Source organism: Myodes glareolus, chromosome 19 (genome assembly GCF_982192425.1).
Source record: "Myodes glareolus chromosome 19, mMyoGla1.1, whole genome shotgun sequence".
NCBI classification, from domain to species: domain Eukaryota; kingdom Metazoa; phylum Chordata; class Mammalia; order Rodentia; family Cricetidae; genus Myodes; species Myodes glareolus.
This window is the reverse complement of record NC_142044.1, coordinates 44,082,138-44,107,138: the sequence shown is the minus strand read 5'-3', so window position 1 is coordinate 44,107,138 and position 25,001 is coordinate 44,082,138. Positions and strand designations below refer to the sequence as shown.

Sequence of the window (25,001 nt, the reverse complement as noted above, 5' to 3'; positions counted from 1 at the left end):
TCTCGTCTCAAAATATTTAATTTTGTTTGAAAAGGATACATTCCCAACTTCCCTCCCTACCACATCACTCCGGCCCACCAGCAGTGGCACACTCGCACAGGCACACACACACATAAGGCCAATGGGCTGCTGTCTGCTTCTACCTCTGCAGCTGGGACAAAGGGTTTTCTCCTGACCTCTTTCCCCCAACAAAGGTAGGGAGAGGGGCCGCTGGAATGCGGCTCCCGGGGAGGATGCAGAGCCCCACACATTCTACCAATCACATGCACTTAGAAAAATAAAACCAAGTGGTGTTCTGGCATCCTAATACCAAAAGACAGCAATCTCTACCTGGAAATCATCTTTGCCTTTTTCTAGAAAAATTTATTGCACTTAATTAACAGATGTTAAAGAAGCTGTGGGTGGGGCTTAGCCCTAAAAATCAGGAACTCCACGCCCCTCCTTACAAGGAGCACACCTCTCAGAGCCACTGGAGAGCTTCACGTGTGTCCCCAGGCTGGAGGACTGGAGGAGCTGCCTGAGTGAAAAGCAGACCACAGCACCCTCTCAGCAGGGAGTGTGGACCAGGGGTCAGGTTCACTGCCTAGTACCGTCCCCAACCAAGGAAGTCAGACCCACAGAACTCAGCCTTTGGACCAAGGATAAGGTGACTCAGGCAGGTACTCCACAGGGCGGAGTTTTCTCCAAACGTGTGTAGTTTTTTTATACAGACATTTCTTGTATGTACATTCCTGCAGCATTCTAGCTCATTCATGCATCTTTTTTGAGGTCGCAATAGAACAGGACGCTTAGGAAGTGACAGCACTTCTCATCCCAAGGCGAACCCACGGAGAGCCAAATAGAAGTTGGCTTCTCAAACCTGCTACTCTTTAGAAGATGTCAAAGATCTGAGTGCAGGAGACTCAGGCTTCAGTCATCAGCTCCTAGGTTGATTCAGGAGACTTTCATGGCAAGATAAACAGCAGAGATCAATTCTTTCTGCACAGTCTTAGGTCCTAAAGCCAACAGAGGAGCCGAGTTTATGTGAACACTTTTTTCTCCAAGATGTCAACTTCCAGGCATGCTTCTTCCCGTACCATTGCTTTTCAAAGGCTTCTCCAAGAAGCGAGCGCCATATCATTTCCAAGTAAGCACTTTAGGAGGAGCCAGACCCCCCTGACTTCTGGAAGGAAAGGAGGGCACCACAAGGCAGAAGGTAGGACCAAGGGAGACACATTAAGCCCCAACCCACCCACTAGGGTCAGAACACAGATGGCATCCAGAGCTAAGTATCCATTCCTTAAAAACTAAAACTTAAAAAACACAAACCGTACATTTTCTAGCCAAAGTGAACGAAAAGCCTTTTAGCTCAAGGCTTGTCCACCAGTAAGGAAGTGAGAACTGCCTCTGGGTGAACAGCCGGCTCAGAGTGCCGGGTAGGTGGGAGGCAGGTAGCCAGGGCAGAACACTGACATGCTGGGTGCAACTGCCCTTTGTGGTTACAACAGAGTGACAAGTGTGCACATGGTTCCTACAGAACCACAGTCAAAGTCACGGATCTAGAAGGAGGGAGACCTCCCTTGGCCTCAGGGACCTTTGTCAAGAGGTGATGTGCAGGTCCCTGGAGGAGCAGGGCATCTCCTGGCTGCAGTCCATGGCCAGTAGACGGTTTGCCCTGGTCTTAAAATTATGAAAAGTCTTGAAAGATTGGGGCCCCAAACAAAGCCACTGTTTAAAATAAAGCCAGTGTTAAGAATAAGAAAGCACCCTCGTCACCTCTGTCTCCTTCACACAGGCTGCCCGCCCTGAGCAAATAAACACACCCTCCTAGAGGGTGCCCTGACTGACCCACATGAACAGAGGGTTCCACGGTTTCCTTAGCCAATCCTCTGGGCAGAGCAAGAGGACAAGTTCAGTCAAACGTAAGAGAAGGGTGCAGCTGTGAGGCAGAGGAAGCCAAAGCTGCAAGAATCGCTCCACCCCATGGCCAGACCTGTGTGGTCAGCCCCTGACTCCTGAGACCAAGACTGAGGGACTCCAGGCCAGTGTAAATGTCTCCAGAGCTGCTGTCCTTTGAGATCTGTAATGTGACTTCAACAAGTGCACTCCTCTGAGGCTGCACCCTGACACTCATGGAGAGGATTCTGTCTGCAAAGTGAAAGGCCCTCTTCTGCCTTTAGGGAGACTGGATTCTGGCCTGGGACACATCAGTGAGTCAGAGCAAGGAACCAATGGAGCATCACAAGAGACAGCCCCTCACTCTGATGCCCACAACAGGAGGCTGTGGAGGCCAGTTTCCTAAATACCATGTAGAATTAATTGGTACCCTGGACCAGGAAGCCTAAGTTTCCTAGATGATGGGGTTTCTTTCTAAACCTAAGATCCAAGAATGGTTCCTGGGTAAGAATAACCAGAAGCCAGGCAAGCAGAGGTCAGGAGCCTCCAGACTGGCCTGGGGGTAAAAAAGCCTCTCTAGGTGCTGGCAATTGGAGCCCAGAGAGCAACCACCCTGGGAATGTCTCTTCCGTAGCAAGTGGGATGTAGAGGGAGCTGATTCCAGGGCTGCTTCAGGTCTGAGAGCAAAAGATAAAAGGGATGTGGGAGCTAAGAAGGGTAGGATGCACTTCTGCTGGTAGCCCCAAACTCCACTCCAATTCCAGGCTATGCAGAGACCCCACTCTCGTGGTCCACCACCCTCCACACACTAACAGAGTATTAGTGTGTCCCGGCTCTGAGACAGATGGGAATGAATGTTTCTCTCAAAGAATTTTTGGGGACAGTGAGGTGCATGACAGACACACCCCAAGTGGAAATGCACCTGCTACCTGAGACAACATTAGGGTGACAACAATCATGACTCACTCTGTAGACAGCCCTTGTCAGGCCAGACTGAAGACTGAGGGAAGGCTAGGAAAGCCTGAGCACTGTGGAGCTCTGGACTCCAGAGGTCCCTTCTGATTCAGCTGGGACATCCAAGAAGAGAAACTTGGGCCGTGTACCCGTCTACGCAGATTCACTCATGTTCCCCTCAGAGAGGAGCCTGATCCCCTGGGGAAGTCACCACGTGTGCTGGCCATGTTGTAATGAAGCTGAGACATGAACGCTCCTAGAGCAGACCATGTGCCCATGAAGAGTCCTAAGTCTCCACACGAGTGTGGGGTCCTGGGAGCCCCAGGCAGAGGTCTGAAGTGCAGGCAGTGCCCTGCGGGGCAAGGGGCACAGGTTACAAGGGCCCGTACTTGGTCTCATACTTGGACACGATGGTCTTGCACTTGCCCACCTCCTTGCGAAGCTCAGCGACCTCCGTCCGCAGGGCTGTGTTCTCCTTCTCCAGGAAGGCGGCCCGGATGGTGATCTGGTTCTCCTTCAGGCGCCTGGCATCCCGGGAGCGTTTGGCTGCCACATTGTTCTTCTTGCGTCTTGTCCAATACTTTTCATCCTGTGGGAAAGTACCCTCTGTGGGTGGTCTTGTATTCCCCCTGAGAACCTAATCTTCCCACCCCAAGGTCTACCACCCCCACAGTTCAGTGCTGTGGTTAAAAGAAATATTGTGGACACTGCCCTGTCTTCAGAGGGGCAGGCTGCAGCGTGTCAAGCATCTGCCTTGACAGGCAGTGTGCTGCTGTGTGCTCTACCCTTCCCTCCTTCAGGCATATTGGTTAACATCTATCTCTATCTCTGCGACAAGGTCTCTGCTTTATGGCTCTCGTTGTCTAAGAAATCACTGTGTAGACCACCTGGCCTTGAACTCCCACCAATCTGGCTGCCTCTGTGTTCCAAGTGCTGGGATGAAGGACTTGTGCTGCCACACCATGCTTAGTGGTGGCTAAAGCCATCAAGCTAAGTGCAGTCCCCTGAGATCAAACCTGACACTACAAGACCATGCAAGAAAGAGGGAATGGGAAGGAAGAGAGGAGGTGCACGCCCACACCCCATGCTACATGTGTGGATGTTAGAGGAAAACTTTTGGGGGCCGATCCTCGTTGTCTATCTTGTTTGAGACAGGGTCTCTTCATTGTTCACTGCTGTGTTTGGCAAGATAGGTGGCTCAGAGTTTCCAGCAATTCTCCTACCCCTGCCTCACTTCTCCCATTAGGAACACTGGGACACCAGACACACACTGTTACAGCTTTCCCATGGGTTCTTTTTTTTTTTTTTGGTGGCAAATGCTTTACCCACTAAGCCAGTGGTTCTCAATCCATGGGTTGCAACTCCTTTTGGGGGGCGGGCAAACAACACTTACACAGGGGTTGCCTAAGACCATGGGAAAACACAGATATTTACATTATGATTCATAACAGTAGCAAAATTATTTATAAAGTAGCAATGAAATAATTTTATGGTTGAGGGGGTCCCCACACATGAGGAACTGTATTTAAGGGTCACAGCATTAGGAAGGATGAGAACTAAGCCTTCTCCCCAGCCCTACAAGGTGTCTTTTGTCCTTTAACTGTTAAACACTGCTTTCTGTGGTCTAGTGACTTTTCTTCCCCATGGCTGGACTAATGCCAGGGAAGTGGAACACTAACCAGAGGCTCTGGAAAGAAGGGAACTATTGGAGTCATTGGGGCCAACCTTGCCTAACTCTCTCTTTCCATCAAATTGCTGTTGATATGGCTCCAAGCACAGAACTCCTATAGTAGCTACGGTAGGAAGAGTTCTCCATATAAAAATCAGGTATGAGGCCAGGCGGTGGTAGCACATGCCTTTAATCCCAGCACTCGGGAGGCAGAAGCAGGTGGATCTCTGAGTTTGAGACCAGCCTGGTCTACAGAGTGAGTTCCAGGACAAGTCCCAAAGCTACACAGAGAAACCCTGTCTTGAAAAACCAATAAAAGGGCTGGAAAAATGGCTCAGATGTTAAGAGCACTGACTGCTCTTCCAGAGGTTCTGAGTTCAATTCCCAGCAACCATATGGTGGCTCACAGCCATCTGTAATGAGATCTGGTGCCCTCTTACAGCAAGCATACAGACAGACAGAACACTATATACATAATAAATAAATAAATCTTTTTTTTAAAAAAAGAAAAACCTATAAAAAAATAACAAAATAAAAACCCCCAAAACAAAATAAAACCAAAAACCCATCAGTCCCTACTCTAGTTCTCTCTCTCCTCTTTGGTTTTCCAAGTCAAGGTTTGTGTGTATAACAGCTCTAGCTGTCCTGGAACTCACTCTGGAGGCCAAGACAGACTAGCATTCAGAGATCTGCCTGCCTCTGCCTCCTGAGTGCTAGGAATAAAGGTGTGCACTGGCACCTTTACTTCTCTTTGAAGTGTTAAAGATGGAGCTCAGGGCCTCTATCCCCAGCAAGCACTGTACTCACTGTACTGCTGAGCTATGCCACTGAGTTGCACTGCTGAGCTATGCCACAGCTTACCCTAGACTCTGAAATCACTGCTGTGCCTCTAATAAAGTTTTTTTTTTTTTTTTTTTTTTTTTTTTTTTTTTTACCTTCTGCTCATCAGGAACAAAGACTTTCTTGGCCTTTTTGATCATGGGCTGTGGCTTCAGGTCTTCCTCTGCAAATTTGTGCTTCCGGGGGTTGAAAAGCTCCCCACCTGGCACACTGGAGAGGACCAGGTCGGCAGGGTCAGGATTGAAGTTCACATCAACCTCCACACAGTTGGGGTCAATGGGACTTGGAGTCTCCCTCTCCTTTTCCAAGGATGATTCTGAAAGATAGAGGCAGAAGATCTAGAAGCATCTCACTGGACAGAGAAAATACATGTCACCCACCAGACAACCTCCATAAAATACTGCCATTAAGAAAACCACATCGCCATCCCTAAAAGTAACAGGCACATGTGGTTCAATTCCTGAGATGACCCTGACCTTTTCTGTGTGCTATGGATCAAAGCCAGGGTTCCACACAAGCTCAGCATGTGCTCAACCACTGCGTTACTCCAGCCCATGAATTCTTCCCCTTTAGGAACAGAACACACCAAAGGACAGGATTCTTAAATGTTTTGTTTCCCCAAGAAATGGTAAGCAAAACACTAAATCATTACACCCCTCAACCGCCTATGTCTCAGGTTCTCCAAGAATGAAAACCAGCTGAATCTCTCCGTGAGCAACACGGGATAAGGACACAGGCTGAGAACTGGCATGGGTTCCGCTTCTGAGTCCCCTACGTCAGTTGCTGTGCTCGTTCATTTAGCCTTACAATACTAAAAGGAAATAAATGCTAACTGTTATTTTACAGAAAAGGATACCAATGCTCAGATAAATCCAACGGCTTTCCAGAATCCCACAGGTAAATAACTAAGTAAAATTTGACTCTTGGCCTGGCTGCTTCTGGCTCCTTGCTCCTCCTGTTCCATATGGCTAATTGCTTTATAGGTAAACATTGAATTAATGTCAATTTTAGAGTTCAAAGGTTGTGTGTTGAGATAAGAGTTGTGTGAGAAGAAAACTGAACCCCTGGCTTATATGTTCAATGCTACCAACAGGACTACACCAAATATTCAGCCAACAGATAGTTACTAAATACTAACTATATTCCTGGTAGTGTCTTGGCAGAGACAACACAGTATAACATAGAAGTTAAAGCCATCGGTGTAGACCTGGCTGTCTGGGAACTCACTCTGTAGAACAGACTAGCCTTGGAAGTCAGAGATTCACCTGCCTTTGTCTCCCAAGTGCTGGGATTAAAGGCATGCGCCATCACTGCCCTGCAAAGCTATGGTTCTTAACAGGGGACAATTTTGCCCTGCAGAAAAATATCTGGCCACATCAAGACTCCAGGGTGCAACCGGCATAATGCGTATAGCACCCTATGCTGCTAAACACCCTACAACACAAAAGATAACAAAATAGGGCTGCAGAGATGTCTCAGAGGTTAAGAGCACTGGCTATTCTTTCAGAGGTCCTGAGTTCAATTCCCAGCACCCACATGGTGGCTCACTACCATCTGTAATGATATCTGGGTGCCTTTTTCTGGCCTGCGGGGATACATGCAGGCAGAACACAGTATACATAATAAATAAAATATTTTTTAAAAAGATATCAAAATTAAAATCAAAAAAATCTTTCTACAGTCCCCCCACCTCCAATTATCTGGCTTAAATGTCTATGTTGCTAATATAGACATTTCCCTTGAAAAGAGGAAGTCACTGGGATATTCATAGCACAAATGTGGCATGGTTAAGTTTAGGTTTTCAACTGGATAAGGTTGAGTGTGGTGGATCGGAAGTTCTAGGTTATCACTTGCTATGTACATAAGCACCCCCCCATACACACACACACACACACACACACACACACACACACACACACAAAGGTGTGTGTATATGTATGTTATATTTGTCTCTGTGAGTCCTGGAGCACAGTGGTTAAGAGCACTTATTGCTTTGTTTTATTTAAATAATTTATTTGGTTTTATTTTATGTGCATTGATGTTTTGTCTACATGTATGTCTGTGTGAAGGCATACAGATCTTGAAGTTACAGACAATTGTTAGCTGCTACGGGAGTTCTGGGGATTGAACCCAAGTCCTCTGGAAGAGCAGTCAGTGCTCTTAATCGCTGAGCGATCTCTCTAGCCCGCACTTACTGCTCTTGCAGAGGACCTGACTTCAGTTCCTATCATCCACCATGACAGCTCAACTGCCTGTAACTCAAGTTCTAGGGGATCCAACACCCTCCTTTGATCTTTGTGGGCACTTTATATACATGGTACACACATACAAACAGGCAAACACTCATATGCAAAATAAATAATGCTGGGCATGGTGGCACACGCCTTTAATCTTAGCACCTAGGAGGCAGAGGCAGGCGGATCTCTGTGAGTTTGAGGCCAGCCTGTCTATACAGTGAGTTCCAGGACAGCCAGGGATTATCTCTGAGAAGACAACTGCCCAGAGTCATGGATACCAGTATAGTTCTGTATCCTGATTTGGGCGGTGTTGAAATGGGTAGTTCACTCTATGATAATCCACTGAACTGTACACTTGTAAGCATATACTTCATTAAAACTCCTTCCTTAGGGACTAGAGACATGGCTTAATGGTTAAGAGCTCATAATTGTGAGACAGACATTTTTACTCTATCTGTAAAAATGTTCTGCTTGCATACATGTATGTACACCATCATGCCTGTTGGATCCCTTGCAACTGGTATTATAGATGTTTACGAGCCACAGTCTGTGTGACGGGAAGCAAATTCAGGTCCTCTGCATGAACAGTAAGCGCTTTTTTTTGTTTGTTTTTTTGAGACAGCAGTTCTTTCTCTGTGTAGCTTTGGAGCCTGTCTTGGAACTCACTCTGTAGACCAGGCTGGCCTCGAACTCACAGAGATCCACCTGCCTCTGCTTCCCAAGTGCTGGGACTAAAGGCGTGTGCCACCACCGCCCAGCACAATAAGTGCTCTTAGTGGCTGAGCCATCTTTCCCACCCATTTCCTCTATCTTTAATTTTTATTTATTTAATTAAATTTATTTTGCAGTGCTTGAAAAGAAACTCAAGGCTTTTAAAAAATATTTTATGTGTATGCATATCTGTCTGCATACGGCATTTATACCTGGTATCCACAGACACCAGAAGAGGGTATCAGATCCCCTGGACTGGAGTTACAGACAGCTATGAACTGCCATGTGGGTGCTGGGAATTAAACCTGGATCCTCTGGAAGAAGAGCCAGCATTTTTAACCACTGAACCATCACTCCAGTCCAGAAGCCAAGGTTTTTGCATGCTAAACAAGCACTCCCAACTCTGCCGCTATCTTTGGTCAAAGTATCTTTGGCCCCTCTTTTTTATTTTTTAAGATGGGGTCTCACTATGTTATCCAGACTGGCTTTGAACTTGTGATCCTCCTGCTTCAGCCTTCTGAGGAACAAGAATTGCAGGTCTATGACACTGAATCTGATTTTTCCTTTTTGACTCTTGCATTGGGGCTGCAGAGATACAGTGCCTAAGATCATGTGCTGCTTTGGAAGCTGATCTGAGCTCAGTTCCCATACATATCACACAGCATACAACATCCTGTAATTCAAGCTCCAAGAAATGTAGTGCTCTTTCCTAAGGCCCCACAAGCACCTGCACTCATGTGCACACATCTGCCTCCCATAACTAAAAGTAATAAATCTAAAAAGAGGACATTAATATTTCAGGTATACAATAAAATGCTCTAACAGTGATATATACTCCAAGCTCTTACTTTTTAAATTTTATTTGAAAAAAAATTCTCTTTTGAAAAGTTAAACAGAAACATACCATGAGAATTTCATGGTGCGGGTTCCAAAAGACATGTGCCATCATGTCTCTGAGGCTACAGAAACTTTGGGTAGCTTCTGAAACAGGACACATCTTTCCTGCTGGATTTATGTTCACATATGAAAACACAAACCAAAAAAATCAACCCCCAGGCCAAAACAGTAAAAGATGTCTTTAGATCCTGAAGATAATTTTGGAGCAGTGGGAATGGCACTGTGCTAGTGCTCAAGCGGCACCTGCCTATGTACACAACCATCCGGGGTTCACGTGCTACTTCAGTCCTATCAGCTAGGTGACTTGGGCAAGTTTCTTACTTTCCCTGTGCCTCAAGTTTCCTCATATACAAAACAGGGATGATAGCACAAATAATCCCATAAGATCATCTCGATGAATTTTGTTAATGTCTGGCATAGACTCAATCCTAGTATATGTTTGCACTTACAGTCAGAATGACAATGACAGTGGTGTTTAAAAACACTGCCTAAACTTTGCAAGAATCTGTGACCAAGACACTGTTGCCATAAAAGAACTGTATCAAATGCAGAGTAGGATTTCCTTTTGCAAGTTGCAGCCTGGGAGCTCATTCCACCATCCTGAGCATGTGCAGTGCCCCAGCAGAGGAAGACCAACTGTTTTATCCCCAGCCTTACAGACAGTACTGAAGACTACAGAACAGAGGGTCCCTCTAATCTGTAGCCCATCAGGACCTGCTTCAGAAAAAAGAGCACACAGGGAATGTGGACTAGCAGAACTCAGTGGAAGTGGGCTCCTGAGAAGAGACAGGTGGGCCTACCCAAAGGCCTGTCACCAACCTGTGCTGGACACGGTTTCCGAGGGCTGAAAGACGGCAGTAGAGGAGGACGGTGGAGATGCTGTGGAAGAGCTGGCAGACTCCTTCCCTTCAAGCTCTGCCACAGGCAGCAGCAGGTTCTGGGCCAGGTGGGTTGGGCTGGCAGGGATGCCATTCTCCAGCAGGAACTCATCCAGGTCCATGTACTCCAGGTGGAAAGACTCGCCATCATAGGGGATGGTCTTGTCCCAGATGGGCGGCATGAGGGAGGCAGAGACGGCCATGGTACTGGCTGCTGCCGACTCGTCCTCCTCCAGTTTTTCCTTCCCCTTTTCCTTATCTGCAAACAAAATCTATGATGAGACACCATACAAGAGAGTAACTACCTCATCCCAGGAGGGGGACAGAGAGCCTCAGAGAAGCCCCATCTTTCTCAGAGGCCTGTTTAAATCCCCAACCCCATATACATGTTTCAAGAGCACATCCTGTCTTCCCATTATAACCTGGTGTGTGAACCAGGCAGGCTGGTCTTCTTCAGGGGTCGCACCACATTCTCTTCTGTGTCTGGCCTTTCTGGAATGCTAGCGGCATACTCCAGGGCTTGAGGTGGTCCCAGAGTTACTGCAGAGTAGGCTGTGGGTAAGGCATCTAGGAGAGCTACATGGAAGGAAGTGGTGTTTCTGACCTTTCCTGATATCTTACTGTGGAAAGGGCTGAAGGCCCTTTAGCCAATAACTTCTAGGTTCTCCTGTCCCATTCCCTCTAGTTATATCTCCTGTGTGACATGTGATCTCATCTATGCTATTTAATCTGAGCCTCCGTGTTTTTCACTGTCAATAAGTGTAAAGCACCTCTTTTTCAAAGATCAGTGGTAACATACACAGATGACTTCTATTGAGTATGTAGTACCCAGTACACATTGCAGGGAGCTCATTGAGGGTGGAGACTGTGTCTGATTCAGTTCTAGATTTCGGGGGCCAAAGAAAAGGCTAAGCACACAGTGGCTATGGGAACCTATATAATGCCTGGAGAGTATTGGATTTTTAGACACATGGGCTTCAGGTATAGTCACTGAGAGGACCTGGAGCTAGCTCTTTTCAGAGCAATCAGTTCAAAAGGCCTTTACCCCTGAATAGTAGAAAGAGTGGAGGCAGGATTCCTGGGAGGATGGAGAAGGAAAACTGTTCCCATTTAAAGTGACGCCAATCAATTAGTGAAGATCAAATCCCACCTGTCTTAGTCAGAGGTTATGCACATGGATATCCAAGAGAGCTCTATCAAGAAAAAAAGACCAGAGAAACGTGACGAGAAGGAAACCAAAGTGACAAGGAGGGGAATCAGAGATGCGGGGGATAAAACCCTGACAAATTCATGCTGGGTTTTCAAAATTGAGGGAGACAACTTTGAACTCTGGATTTAGAAATGAGAGAGAGAGAGAGAGAGAGAGAGAGAGAGAGAGAGAGAGAGAGAGAGAGACTGGAGATAAAGCAGTCATGCTTGGGCCCCAAGACCAGACAGCTAAAAGGCAGCCCATTAGTATATTAGTCCAATAAAAATGACCAGACTCAGTGAGGCGGAGGTTCTCACAAACAAAACTTGTTCGTGCTTCTAATACGGTTTAACTTTAATTCCTACAACTGCCTTTAAAAAAACAAAAAAACAAAAAAAACAAAAAACAGGCTTTGATTTAAAAACAACTGGGAAGCAACAAAATTCCCAGCCTGTGTGCTGGGTGGGCCAGATGGCTTCACTGCTTGTCTCTGACTCCACATTCTGTTCAGAAATGACTGGACCAGTTGGGTGGGGTCACTGGGGATCAAAAGAGGTAAAAGAAGGGAGGAGATAAAAAAGTAGCCTTACAGAAAGACAAGCAACAGGAAGTTCCACATTTTGCCTGACCAAAGCAATTGAAACTATTATTTTTTTTTCTGGTTTTTCTCAGACAGGGTCCCACAAAGCCCAGGTTGACGTCAAAACTGATGTGCGGCAGAGGATGACCTTGAACCAGTGACCCCCACCTCTACATCTCCAGTGCTGAGATTACAAAGCAGGCACTCTACAATCAGCCAGGCTATCTTAATTCAGTGTTTGTAAGGTGAAATTTTAAATTAACTGTAAAAGGTAAATGACTGACATGCCCAACACTTAAATCACAGGGACTGACACCAGTGTTTGTCAGCTTGAGACGGCACAAAGAGCACCAAATCAAGAGCCAGAGGCCCACCCATGTGACCTTGAGGAAGCAGAGGCACCTCAAGAGCCTCAACTTCTTCGCCAACAAAGTGTAAATAATAAGCTAAACAAGACAAGACTGTGTCAAGATGTTTGCGAGCATGTGCAAACGTCAGGTAAAATCACTGTAAGGACTGCTGATTGCTGTAACCTTAACAAGAGCTGCCAGATGTGAGCACCAGCCTGCCCTTTGTCTTCCTCTCAGATCTGGAGCAGAGCATCTCTTCAAACAAACAAAAAGGTGTGTGCGCATGAGGTCCTGAAGCAGGAGGCGAGAACCTAGCCTCACCTGATGAGCGGAAGCTATTTATAACCCAACAGTGACAACCATAAGCACAGCAGCCCCAGAACACACCCAGGAAAAGAGAAATGACATTTCAGGAGGGGAAATGAGTTTGTCAGTGCAGGCAATCCATACAATGTCTATCTCTTCCCATATACCCTAATCACACTCAGCTCTCGAGAATTCGAAGGTCTCAGCCGGAAAGCACAGCTCAAGGCACCTAAAACCCTACAATAGGTGGCGATCCTACTGCTCTTCCAGGCCAAATACCAGGTCAAGCCTGCCTTCCACACAAAGCCCCAGGGACCCTTGTGGCCTGGGCAATACTATGAAGTCGGTCCTGCCACTGCTAACCAAGTGAAGGACCCTCAGTGGCTGCATTCTAATACTCATCCCAGCCCCACTTTTACTCATCCTTCATCCCCTTAAAGACACCGCAGACCTTCACTCCACACCACCTCCTCCGTCTGTACCTCAGCAGCCGCCCAGGGTCACATTTCCAGTAAAGCAGCACAGTGGACTTGCTCAGTGTTCACTCCCAGAGAGGAAGAATCATTCTCCTCCAGGACGGGCCGAAAACATAAAAGGCCATCTGCTACACTGATCGGTGCTTCTCAAACTTTGGTGGTGGGCACTGCACCCACTGTGGTGCAGTGGGGTACTTCTTAAAATAGAAGCTTCCGTCCCGGGATCCGCAGGCTGGGTGAGGCCCAGAAACCGGCATTTTAGGCAAGTGGCTCCCTAGGATTTGGATGCAGACAGCCCCGCTGCAGCTCTATCTAAGTGGCTGCTTCCTTGCAAAGTTCCATTGACCTGTCCTTTCCAGAGAGCCCCCCGACTTTCTCTCGCGTCCACAGGCCTAGCCCGGCAGGTCCCTAGTCATCTCCCGGCCTGCATAACCCCCCTATGCTGGACCACTTCACCCTGACCTCTGACCGGACCCGCCCCGCCCCCACAAGGCCCCGCCCTTGCAGAAACCCCGCCCCCAGACACGCGCGAGCCGCCCCCCCTCACCGAGGCGCGTCTCGCGCGGGGGGTTCTCCATCAGCTTCTTCAGGACCAGAGGGAAGGAGCCCGACAGGCCCCGTTCTCCAGCAGCACGCCCCGGGCCCGGCCCCGCCTGAGGCTCCACAGGCGGCTTCTTCCCGCCGCCCGCGTCGGACATCGTGCCCTGAGCCCCGCTCCTGCGCCTCGCCTCCCCCGCCCGCACCCCGAGATGGGCCGGAGCGGCTCGACCCGCTGCAGCTGCTGACACGGGCAGCACTGCGCAGACGCGCCACCTCACCCCCGCCTCCCTCCGTCCCCGCCCGGCCCGCGGACGGGTCCCGTCTCATTCATTATTCATGAGACCAGGACGGCGGTCCCGCAGCGTGGCTTCCGATTGGTGGGCTCTGCGCGAGGGCGGGCACAGCCCCTCGAGCCGGGATTGGCTGTGGTGGCCAAACGCGCTCGACACGTGCGGGGCCAGGTGAGGCGCGTCCCCCTCGCCCGCCCGGGAACATCTTGGCTTTCCGTGGAGCGTCTCGCTTCATTTTGGTCAGTCGTGTCCTTTTAGCCACCACTTTTGTGGCTTCCAAGTTTTCTCCTAGTCCATCGCGGCTTCTTCTTCCTCCTTCCCTCGGAGAAGCCACCCCGAAGGGAGGCGGGACTGGGCGCCGAGGCCCAACCCCGAGGGTCACGTGGAGCGGCAGCCGAGGCTACCCGCGAGGGGCGGGGTGGCAAGGGGAAGGCGCACGTCTGCCAATGGGCCAAGGGGGCGGGGCCGGCGCGATCGCACGAGGCTGTGCACGTGCGGCTGCGGCGCGGAGAGGCGGGGCGAGGCGGGGCGGGGCTGGGCCTGGCCTTGCTTGGCCTGGCCTGTTCTGGTCTGTTGTTCGGTGGACTCTGCCCGGGTCCGGGGACAGGGATGTGGGTACCCGGCCAGCTCTCCTCCCACGCGCCCCCGAGGTTGCCGGAGAGCAGGCTGCTTCCAGGCCCGGCCGCTCAAGCGGGTGTCAAGTTCCCACTGATCTGGGGTTTGGGAGCAGGCGTGGCTGCGGGATAAGCACTAACATGGAGAGCGCATTCTTGAGACCTAGCCATGAACAAGGGTCGGGGCGTACTTCCGTACTGCTAGCTGCTGGCTTGCCACCTTGGGAATACCACTTGCTCTACCTCAGTCTTAACATTCAACATTAAACTAGACAATCAACACAGTTTGGGACACCCCCAAATTCTCTTTTACAGCTAGGGTTTCCCTTTCTTAGCATTAAATTTTAACTTTCTCAGAATCAAAACAAACCAGAAATTACCTGTCTTGCGTTTTGTGGGAGACCCACTTCTTTAAAAAAATATCGAGGCTTTCTGGGTTCCTTAGGAAACCTGTAAGTCGTGAAAGGGTGAACAGACCTTCAAGGCGGCTCGTGGAACTTTGTGCCTCTTTGCAGTACAAGTCATGCTCGGCTTCAAGCCCAGACAATACTAGACGCTCTGGGATTAAGGTCCCAGAGGGGCAGGGACTTGGCCTGTTTATACTGTGTCCCTCCCATGGCTCCCTGCCTTTGAGGGAGGAGCTGGCGTCTGGCGGAAAGGCCGCCTGTGGTTCCTGCGGTAGGTGCAGAACCAGAATGCAGCAGCAGACAACTGAAAGCGCCTGGAATTAGAATTTTGCTGGGACTTGAGGAAAAGGAAATTGTGTAGCTGAGTAGGCCTAAAGGAAAAGACTTGAAGGACTTCAAATCCCAAATTCAAGTTGTTGCTGCCACACTAGTTAGAGGTCTGATGCCTCCAGACCATTGTTTCTGTTTCTCTTCATATGCCAGAGGGGGATAAGGCAGGATCTGGCCCGTAGTATAAATACTTTGCCTAACTTAATTAAAACTGATGGATATAAATCCTGCGTGGGAAAAGGGAACTGCATAGAAAAGACATGTTTCGCAGAATTATTAGCGGGAATTATATGTGTTTCTAGATCTTTAGGAGAAACTGACCTAGAAACAAATTTAAAAGAGCAACTCCACGAAAACGGAACATACGACATGCTGGAAAAGAAAAACTTGGGGAGTAAGATGGCTCGTGGAGCAAAGGTGATTGCTGCCGAGTGTGACAGCCAGAGTTCACTCCCTGGTGCCATAACTCTCACAGATTGTCTTCTGACCTCCATGAGCACAGTTCCCATGCGCGCACACACAGTAAAATATAGCATAAGATTTGTAAAAAGAAAAATGATCCTCCAGCCCGTTGGGTTATAGAGGAGCTTGCTAGACTAGACTTAAATATATATTTTCATGACTAAATATTATATTATTGAGAGGGGAAAAATAATAATCCCTAACGTGGTAGAGTGGCAAGTTATCTGCTTATAACAAAGATGACATGTAGGGAGAGGGAAAGATTTCCACTACTCTTTCTGTCCTCTCTCCCTCCCCCTCCTTTTCCTTATTCACCCTGTCTCTTTTTAGCTATGGTTACCCCCCAGATGGATGATGACTATTGCATCCATCAGCCAGCCAGCCTGGAGCAGCTCACCTAATAGGCCAGTGACTAGAATGCATGAAGGTAACAGGCTGAGGCTTCAGAAACTGATCTAGCATTCAGTCACCCCTCTACTGACACTTCAGGGAGGCGTTTCCCCCAGATAACCAACTCAGGAGCCTTAAGGGCCCTGCAGCGCCTTCTCACAAGCTGTGGGGATTGCAGCAGTCAACACTGTCTTGAAGGCAGAGACATTATTTTGTCTTCCTTCTCCAGCTGACCTCAAGAACCCCAGCTGCATTTCTCTACTGTCATTGCTATGGCCTAACTGTGACCTTGCCTCTTCTCGCAGAAGAGGAATAGTGTTGTGCAAAGTAATTTGCTAATTGCCATAGTATGTGAGCCTTCTAAAGAAATAGACTACCTAAGAAGAGCATGTCAGTGCCTGGTTAAACTTTAAAAGTGTGTGGCAGCTGGGTGTGGTGGTGCACACCTTTAATCCCAGAACTTGGGAAGCAGAGGCAGGTGGACCTCTGTGAATACCAAAACAGCCTGGTCTACAGAGTGAGTTTCAGGACAGCCAGAGCTACATAGTGAGACTCTTGTCTTAAGAAAGGAAGGAAGAAGGAAGGAAAAAAGGAGAAAGAAAAGAAACAGAGAGAAAGAGAGTGAGAGAGGTATGATGTGTGGCATCATAGTCTCCTGTATCGATAAATGTTTGAGATAGGGTCTCAAGTACTCTAGGCTAACTTCAAACTTTATATGGAGATGAGGATGACCTTGAATTTATGGTTCTCCTGTCATCACCTCCTGTATCATGCTACCACCTTTGTGTGGTGTGTGGGATTATAGGCATGCGCCATCACCAACAATTTATAGAGTATGGGAGATCAAACTCAGGCTTTGTGCATGCTAGGCAAGTACTCTACTAACTGAGCTACATTTCTAGGCTCTAATATTAGCTTGTTAACTAATTAATCACCTATTTATTGTGTGTGTATGTGTGTGTGCACATAAGTGCCATGGCACAGGTTTGGAGGTCAGAGAACAACCTTTGAGAGTTGGTTCTCTTCTTTACCATAGGTTCCAGGGAATAAAACTCTGGTTGTTAATCCTGGTGGGAAGTGAGAAAAGAGCCATCTTGCTGATCAATTATAGGTTTGTGTTTGAGACAGGATCTTATTGTCTATCTCTGCTTTGGTCTGGAATTCACTATTTGTAGACCAGGCTATCCTCAGACTCACAGATATCCACCTACCTCTACCTCCCAAGTTCTGGGATTAAAGGTATTTGCCACCATGTCTGGCCATCAGTAGGTATCCAGTGCAGTCCACCTCAGGGTGTCTGGAGCAGCTGTGACTTTGGGCTTGAGAGGCAGACCCGAGGAGACTCTCCTTTGAGCCAGTATGACCTGCTTACAGCACCATGCAAAGGACTTGTAAGCCCCAGTGGTTTTCCTCTGGGAGTAGGAGGTGGTGTAGATTACCTGTGATAAGCATTGGCAGGTACCTGCTACAAGAGCAGTGTGTGAGATGGGTGCGTGAGCGTCCGCCCAGCCCCTTGCCTTCCATTCAGGATGTGTGGGTTCAGGAGTGTTTTGTGTGTGATGATGAGGCTGTGAACATAAGGATAGGTTACAGAGTCTAAACCAGCCCCAGAACAGGGTGAGAAATGCTCTTTGCCAGGATGGACATAGTTTTTTTAGATCTGTTCTTTTCAGCCAGAAATCTGACCAACCTAAGTTCTATTGAGTGAAGCATATGCCAAGCACGTGATTTTCATTAGTCTGGACCCCACAGTCTTGACCACTTAGCATCTAGGACTGACAGATGGCACAGGAACCAGGAATGAGCAAAAGCAGGCTGATAGTAAGACTTTCACTGAGTTCTAGAAAGTCAAAACTCACTGTCCCAATACTAACTGCTGGCAAGCACAATGCTTTGTTCAGAGTAGTAATAAATACTTATTGGCTTGCTTTCCTTGCTTGGGGTTGGTAAGGTTAAAACTTCTTAGAGCCAAATCTTATACATTTGTGGTGTGTTATTAATATGAGCTAACAGTCATGTATTTATTTGACTTACGCTGGAATCTGGAAGAGCAAGCATGAGCCATTCTTTCAGCAAGTCCCGAGCATTAGTCCTGCCAGCAACTCTTTTGTAGCCCACATACCTGTGGCCGGGAAAATGTGGGTCTGTGCTTTGTACTTTGGTCTCAATGTGCTCTAGGTAGAAGTGGAGGGTGGAGCCTCTTTGTAAATTCTTGCCTCTCCCTTCAATACTTCCAAGAGTCCTAGTTTCCTATTTGGTTTGTGTTTTGCACACTCCCAGGGTTTGGATAACAGATGAGCTGACCCAAGAGTACCATGACCATGGAGAAGACCTCCTCCCACCACAACTAGCCCATGCAGTGTCTGACCCACCACTGCCTGACAGTCTGCTTTCCCTAGCTGAAGTCTTGTTGGTGATACAGAAGCAGGTGCAGGCTTCATGGCTCAGCCTCTGAAGTCTTGTCTTTGGGATCTTTCCAACCTCACTAGTGTTTCTCTCCCCTGTGGCCCACCTTCTGTGGCTGGCACCAGTGCCCTTTCATTGTGCAAATGGAGGGCCTTTGTGGTGCTCTCCCCACAGCCTGAAAGCTCTTCACATAGTTAGCTCCGCCTCACTTTCTAGGTCTTAGCTGAGGTGTCAGTCTTGGCAAGGGCAACTGGACCCATGATTGCTGTATTTCCTCACTGGGTTGGCAGCTGTAGTTGGGCAAGGACAGTGTTTGTCTCATCTACGCCTGAGCCAAAGCATAGCAAATACTCACTAAGCTAGTAATGAATAACAGAATGACCAAGAAACACCACATGGTTTCAGAGATCGGGGAATTCTATGGCTAGGCATGAGCCTGGAACAGAAGCGGAGTGACCTCACTGACAACTGTGTGGCCCTCCCATCCTGGATCATCAGTGTTCTCATTGGTAGAATGGAAAACCGGACCCCCTTGCAATGCTGCTGCACACAGTGATGCAGGAGTGGGTGGCACATGCACCGTCAGTTCTTTAACAGCCTCACTTGGGATCGGCCAGATTCAAAACCACCTGGAAAGGGCACCTTATGACACTGCCACCAGTAGCTGGGATTTGATGAAGATGAGTTTTTCATGTTTGTAATGGTGGTAGGGTGGAGCGGAGAACAAGACCCTGGGATTCTCAGGAGGAAGGAAAGGGCCACTCACGTATTTGCCCTGAGGTGGCCAAGCTCTCTGAGTTCATGCTTCACTAAAAGAATGAGAAGATGCATTGAGCAGGCTGAAATGAGGAATGATGACTCAGAATATATCTAGCACGTAGACAGCGGTATGCCATTTCTCCATCCTGAGCAAACACCACACTTTTTCTGGTTCCCCAAGCTGTGTGAGTCCCCATGTAGACCTCTGCTAAGACCAAGTTTGGGTCAGTCCAGGCTGCATGTAGTCCACCTGCAGCCTGTTAACTTCAGTTCACCAAGAGGACTGGAGTAAGGCCCTTCCGCTGTACCCTTTTGTTGTACTCCAGCAAGTACCTCTAAGATTTCTACCTATTGTCCTGTCCTGTAGGGTGGATGGTATCATGCCTCAGGAGTCTCACCACACACTTCCAAGGAAACAGCTCTGTGTATGCACAATCTCATAGCATCCAGTTCTTCAAAGGAAGGGAAAATAAGGAAATGAGGGTCAGATTGCCAATGTAAAAAGGAAGGGAACAAGGGTCAGATTATAGGTGGAAAGAGCAAACACCAAGTCAGCCATGCTGCTCCTGGCCCTTCAGAGAAAACAGCATGGTGTGTCACAGTTGGAAACACTGCCATGTGGGGCAGCACATTTAGTCCTGGCAACGAACCCGTGGCATAGGTATTCCTCATCCTTTCTAAGGCTAGGCTCTTCTGGGCAGCAGAGCCAAGGATCACATCCTCACCCTGATTTCAAGGCTTTGCCTTTTGCTGCCTTGTCCAGGAGTGTCCCTTCCTGCCCAGCTCAAAGTGAAGAGCTAGTTTGACTTTAAAGCATGTCAGGCTCCTGTAAATGGAGGCCTGGATAAGTGGAGAAGACAAAAGGTGGGTAAGGGTGCCAGTGAGCACAGCCTAGGCCCTGTGGGTGAGGAAAGGTAGGTAGTCAAAAGCTAGCTGGATGATTTAGACTCAAGATCTTTCAAGAGACTGAAGGACAAAGAAGCAGGAGATGGAAAGAGCCCTGAAAGAGAATCTTTGGGGAAAGTACAAGAGCAGAGACAGGAAACATGGTTTTTATAGGTTCAGAGGTGAGAAACTGAGTCAGAGCTTGGAGATTGGATCCATTCTTTTGCTCATGGATTTCCTAGTCTGTAGGGAAGCTAGTTGAATTGTGGCTCAGAGTAAGGACCACCAGGCAATCAAGGGAGTCTCAAGTCTGGTCAGTACTGATCAGGAAAGTTTACCTATTTGGGGACCAGGGAGAGGCAGAAGTTTGTGCAGGCTGCAACAGGCCCTGGAGCTGCCAGTGGGGCTCCATGTGAATTTTGGGAAGTGTCTTTGAACTAGAAAATCGAGCATGCAGCTGCAGGGAGAACATTCTCGAGGGCACACCTGGAATTTCTCACACTCTGCACTGCTCTTGTGGAAATTCCTTCCCACTGGAACGTAACTACACCCTGCATGTGACTTGGCTGTGCTGCAATGTCTGGGCTATCGGAAGAAAAGGGAAAGGAAGGTCTGCAGGTCCTCCAGAGAAACCCACCTCTTTCATGGAGGAAGGGCAAGCTGCTGGCTCTGCTGACTCCCACAGAGGCCAAAGCAGTGATGGGAAATGGGGAGAAACGACCACAACAGGAACTTGTAAAGCTCGTCACAAGACTGCTGAGCCTCTGGGTCAGCATGGTGGGCATGCATTTACTTGTTTGGGTGGGCATTTAGTGGTTTGAGAGGTCCAGGAGCTCTGGGGTGTAGTGACTATAGGTAGTAATGTGACATAGTTGGGTCCCCACCACTTTCCCCTTATTTTTTCCCCAGTTAGCCACATGCTGCTGTCAGTCCTGTGGGATGGCACATTCTGATTTTTAGTCAAGTGCCACATGAAGTAACAAGACTCCAGTCTAAGACAATGCTAAATCGGGCTAACTAGTCCTCAGGTGGAACTTACCAGATCTTGGCAAAGCTCTGCCTAAATCCTTGGGCAAGTCTCTGCTAAGTGCGGGCCCTGACTGCCCATGAAGGGTGGGGAATTTTCAGCTTTGCCAGGGCTTTACATAACAGCTGGGAGCCAGTGACTAGCAGTTGCTACCACACTTTGGAGAAGGCATTGTCAGTGTCACGCAAAGAACGGTGCCCTGAGTCCACCCTGAGAAATTTCCCTGCCCATCTGTGAGTTGACCCTGTCTGCAGTCCAACAGGCATCTTGGGACAGCTGGGTGGGGTCATGAGGGTGCTGCACCATCTTCCCTAGTACCTGCAGGCATGGAAATGCTCTGCTCTCACTTCAGAAAGCCTTCCAGCTGGGCCTATCTACAAAGGCCACCCAGAGATGGCAGAAAGCTGTAGATATGGACCTTAGCTAAGGCTCATCTGTTGGGGTTCTCCCAGGGGTATGTTGGGATATGGACTTCTGGTCAGCTGCCGGTGTCCTTTGCACAATTGGATGCAGGAACACCTTCTCTGATGTCTGTCTAGGAGAGTATCTAACTGCCTCAGCATTAGAAACTGCATGGTAGTGTGTGCCTTTAATCTCAGCACTTGGGAGGCAGAGTCAGGCAGATCTCTGTGAGTTCAAGGCCAGCCTGGTCTACAGAGGGAGTTCCAGGACAGCTAAGGCTGCACAAAGAAACCCTGTCTCAAAAAAAAAAAAAGAAAAGAAAAGAAAAAGAAAGAAAGAAAAGAAAAGAAGAGAAAGAAGGAAAGGAAGGAAGGAAGAAAAGACACCACAGGCTGTAGTCTAAAGAGCCCTCTGAGGACCTTGCCACAAGCTCTGGGGAAACCCTCTACCTCAGATAGCATTTCCCAACATCAGAGCCTCTGTCCTGCCTTCCCCTAGTTAACAAAATTAAGCCCATTCCTGGCTCCAGCAGGTGAAAGGAACCAGGGGCTGTCCTCTGGCTCCAAAGTTTGGAGAGCACCCAGGAAGAAGTTCTGCAAGGATACCAGGTTGATGACATGTATCAGATGCCAGCACAGAATGAGGCTGATGTCTGACCTCCTGTCCCCCACCCCCGGGCGGCAGAGACAGGGTGGTCTTCTCTAAAGGCAGCGAGGAGGGGTTGATTGTACAGCTCTGCAGCAAAGCTTGTGCTTAGTATTCAAAAGGCCTAGGGTCAATCCCCAGCACCACCAGAAAATGGAGTAAGAACCTGAGAAATTTTGCAACATAAATATCAGGAGAGAGTACCCAAGTTGTTTTCCCAACTCCCCAAAGCTAAGCAGTTTGAGCCTCTAACTTTCCCAGGAAAGATGTATGAGACACCTGGTACTGGCTACCCAAGCTGCACCTCCGCCATGCACTCCATTCTTCTACTTGTCCCTAGCCCTGGGGTTGCCTGTGGTATCCTAGGAACGTGTGGCTTGTGGTTCTGTTACATAACCAGCTTGCATCCCATCCATGAGTTCAGCTCTACAGCAGAGCAGTGAGCAAGTGGCAGGCGCAGAGAGCCTTCTCCAGACGCGGCTGCTGCCCAAATCTACTGGCTCTGCCACTCCTCTGCTCGCCCCCAATGTGCAGAGGGAGGGAGCTTAAGAAGTAATCAGCTTCCAGTTAGATTCCTGCAGGCGCTCTAGTCCTGTCCTTGTCCCACGTGAGCACAGCACCTGTCAGGAACTGCACGCTGTCCATAGCGCCCAAAGCCAGTAGGTTTGGGGGGCAGCCCAAGACTAATATGGCATACACACACCGGGGGTCCTTCTCTGCATTGCAGCCCTTCCTCACCCATCTTGCAACTGTCCCGGTGCCTGCTCCCACCCCTTGGACACTTAGGTACCTTGCCAGTATAGATCACCTGTGTTCCTACCTGTCCTCTTCTCTGGCCAAGACAAAGAGTGTTCCAGCAGGGACTTGAGGACCTCAGGCATGTCCATGGCAGGGGCCACTCCAATCTGGTTGCAGCTCGACATGGCCCAGCAGGAGGTGCTTGCTCCTGAGTTTAGAAGCAGCTGGAAAGACAGGGGCTGGCTAGGGAGCCACAGGCTAGGGAGGCAGGCGGGGTGTGAGCCTGAGGCAGCCAATGGGCAGCCCCAACCCCAGCCCGCCTGTCCACCCCCAGCTCGGCCACCTGCCAGCTCCGGCTGCAGCCAGGCCTTTCCTTCCCGCTGCTTGGCAGGGCGGTCTTGGCCCTGCGCCAGCTGCAGCACGTGGAGCTACCGCGCCAATCCTCTGACAGAGAACCTGGCCTGTTATCTAACTTTGCAAAGGGAACTTCTCCCCCAGTCTGGGAGCCATAACCAGGGCTGCCGGATGAGAAGGTGAGCAGAGCTCCACGCCCACAGTAAGTGAGCACAGGCACATATAAGGAGCTGAGGGATGGGAGAGGCGTGGAGGCCCAGGTTCAGTGGAGACCAGGGCACACTGTGAAAATTGTCCTGGGCTGGGATCAGAGGTGGCAGGAAAAAAGGATGACAGACAAGACCCCAGGCAGCTCAGCACAAAAGATACTGCAGTCTCAAAAAAAAAAAAAAAAAAAAAAAAAAAAAGAAAAAACAAAAAAGCCGGGCGGTGGTGGCGCACGCCTTTAATCCCAGCACTCGGGAGGCAGAGGCAGGCGGATCTCTGTGAGTTCGAGGCCAGCCTGGGCTACAAGAGCTAGTTCCAGGACAGGCACCAAAAAACTACAGAGAAACCCTGTCTCAAAAAAAAAAAAAAAAAAAAAAAAAGAAAAAAAAAGATACTGCAGTGACACCGTGTCTTCACATGGGAGCTTGTAAGCCCCCAAGGAGTTGGGCATGTTTGAATGTATATGTGCTTTGCACATGAGCCCTGTATAGACATGTACATTTATTTGGGGCTTTAGACTATCTGTAGAACTTGAAGCCTGTTCTCCAAATCTCTTTGGTCTTTCAAAAAGGAGAGAAGGGGAAGGTAAGACCCTAGGATGGTTGGCAGCATGGGCACTACTGAAAGGGGACATCTCTGCCAATTTGTCTCAGGCTTGTCCTGAGTGACTGACTACCTTGCTTCTTTGTCCTTTAAGTGGCAGTTGGCCACCTACCATAGACCCTTTCTTTTCCCACAGGTCCACTGTAATCCTTAGGACACTGAATGTGTATGGGTGAAGTCAAGGACTTGTATATATATATCCTCATCTTCCTGAGAGTGATACCATAGGGTCAGATTTAGGCAGAGATGCCAGATTGTGAAGTCTTGAACAAGCCAGAAAGTGATTCTGGGGCTCAACTCCAAAACTGAACCAGTAACTCCTCTTCAGGCCTGCTTCTGAGGCTCTTGGTTTCTGTCCTGTGGCTGATCTCCACCAAGATTCTTGGCTGCTCTCCAGAATCACATTTTATACAGTCAGAAATGCTCCCGGTGCCTCTGTTGGCTTTGGCCCCAAGTCTTTAGTTAATTCTTTAACTATCTTTCTTCCTCCCGAGTGATTCTCCCCAACTTACTGAAAAATTATTACATATTATAGATTATCTATAACCTACAAACCTAGAACTCACTCTGTAACCCAGGCAGGCACTGAACTTGTGATCTGTCTCAACCTTTCAAAGAGCTAGGATTAGACTTGTACCACCAGGTTTGGCCAGCTTCCTTTTTTGTTTTCTTCCAGGACTGGGGATGGAACTGAGGGCTTTGTGCGTGCTGGGCAAGCACTCTAAGCCCTCACTTAAATTCCTTTATAGTTTCATAGATCCTTTCTCATCCCCATCCCTTACCATTGTCCCCCCCTTTTTAAAAAATATTTATTTATTTATTTATTTATTTATTTATTTATTTATTATATATACAATATTCTGTCTGTGTGTATGACTGCAGGCCAGAAGAGGGCACCAGATTTCATTACAGATGGTTGTGAGCCACCATGTGATTGCCGGGAATTGAACTCAGGACCTTTGGAAGCGCAGGCAATGCAT

General features: G+C 48.6%; 1 protein-coding gene across 3 annotated transcripts; it reads right to left on the bottom strand.

The window, feature by feature from the left end:
• Positions 1 to 23,114, bottom strand: Tef (TEF transcription factor, PAR bZIP family member). 3 transcript variants are annotated; one of them, XM_048445086.3, is made up of 4 exons: positions 22,928 to 23,114; positions 10,003 to 10,320; positions 5,434 to 5,654; positions 1 to 3,418 (listed from the first exon to the last, which is right to left on the bottom strand). In XM_048445086.3, the coding sequence occupies exons 1-4, from the start codon at positions 23,040 to 23,042 to the stop codon at positions 3,203 to 3,205; spliced, it is 870 nt and encodes a 289-aa protein (XP_048301043.1). In that variant the 5' UTR covers positions 23,043 to 23,114; the 3' UTR covers positions 1 to 3,202. The 3 variants fall into 3 exon arrangements, with proteins under 3 accessions (XP_048301043.1, XP_048301044.1, XP_048301042.1); XM_048445087.3 differs by having other exon boundaries at positions 22,940 to 23,111; XM_048445085.3 differs by lacking the exon at positions 22,928 to 23,114 and adding an exon at positions 13,510 to 13,700.
• Positions 23,115 to 25,001: the final 1,887 nt, after the last annotated feature.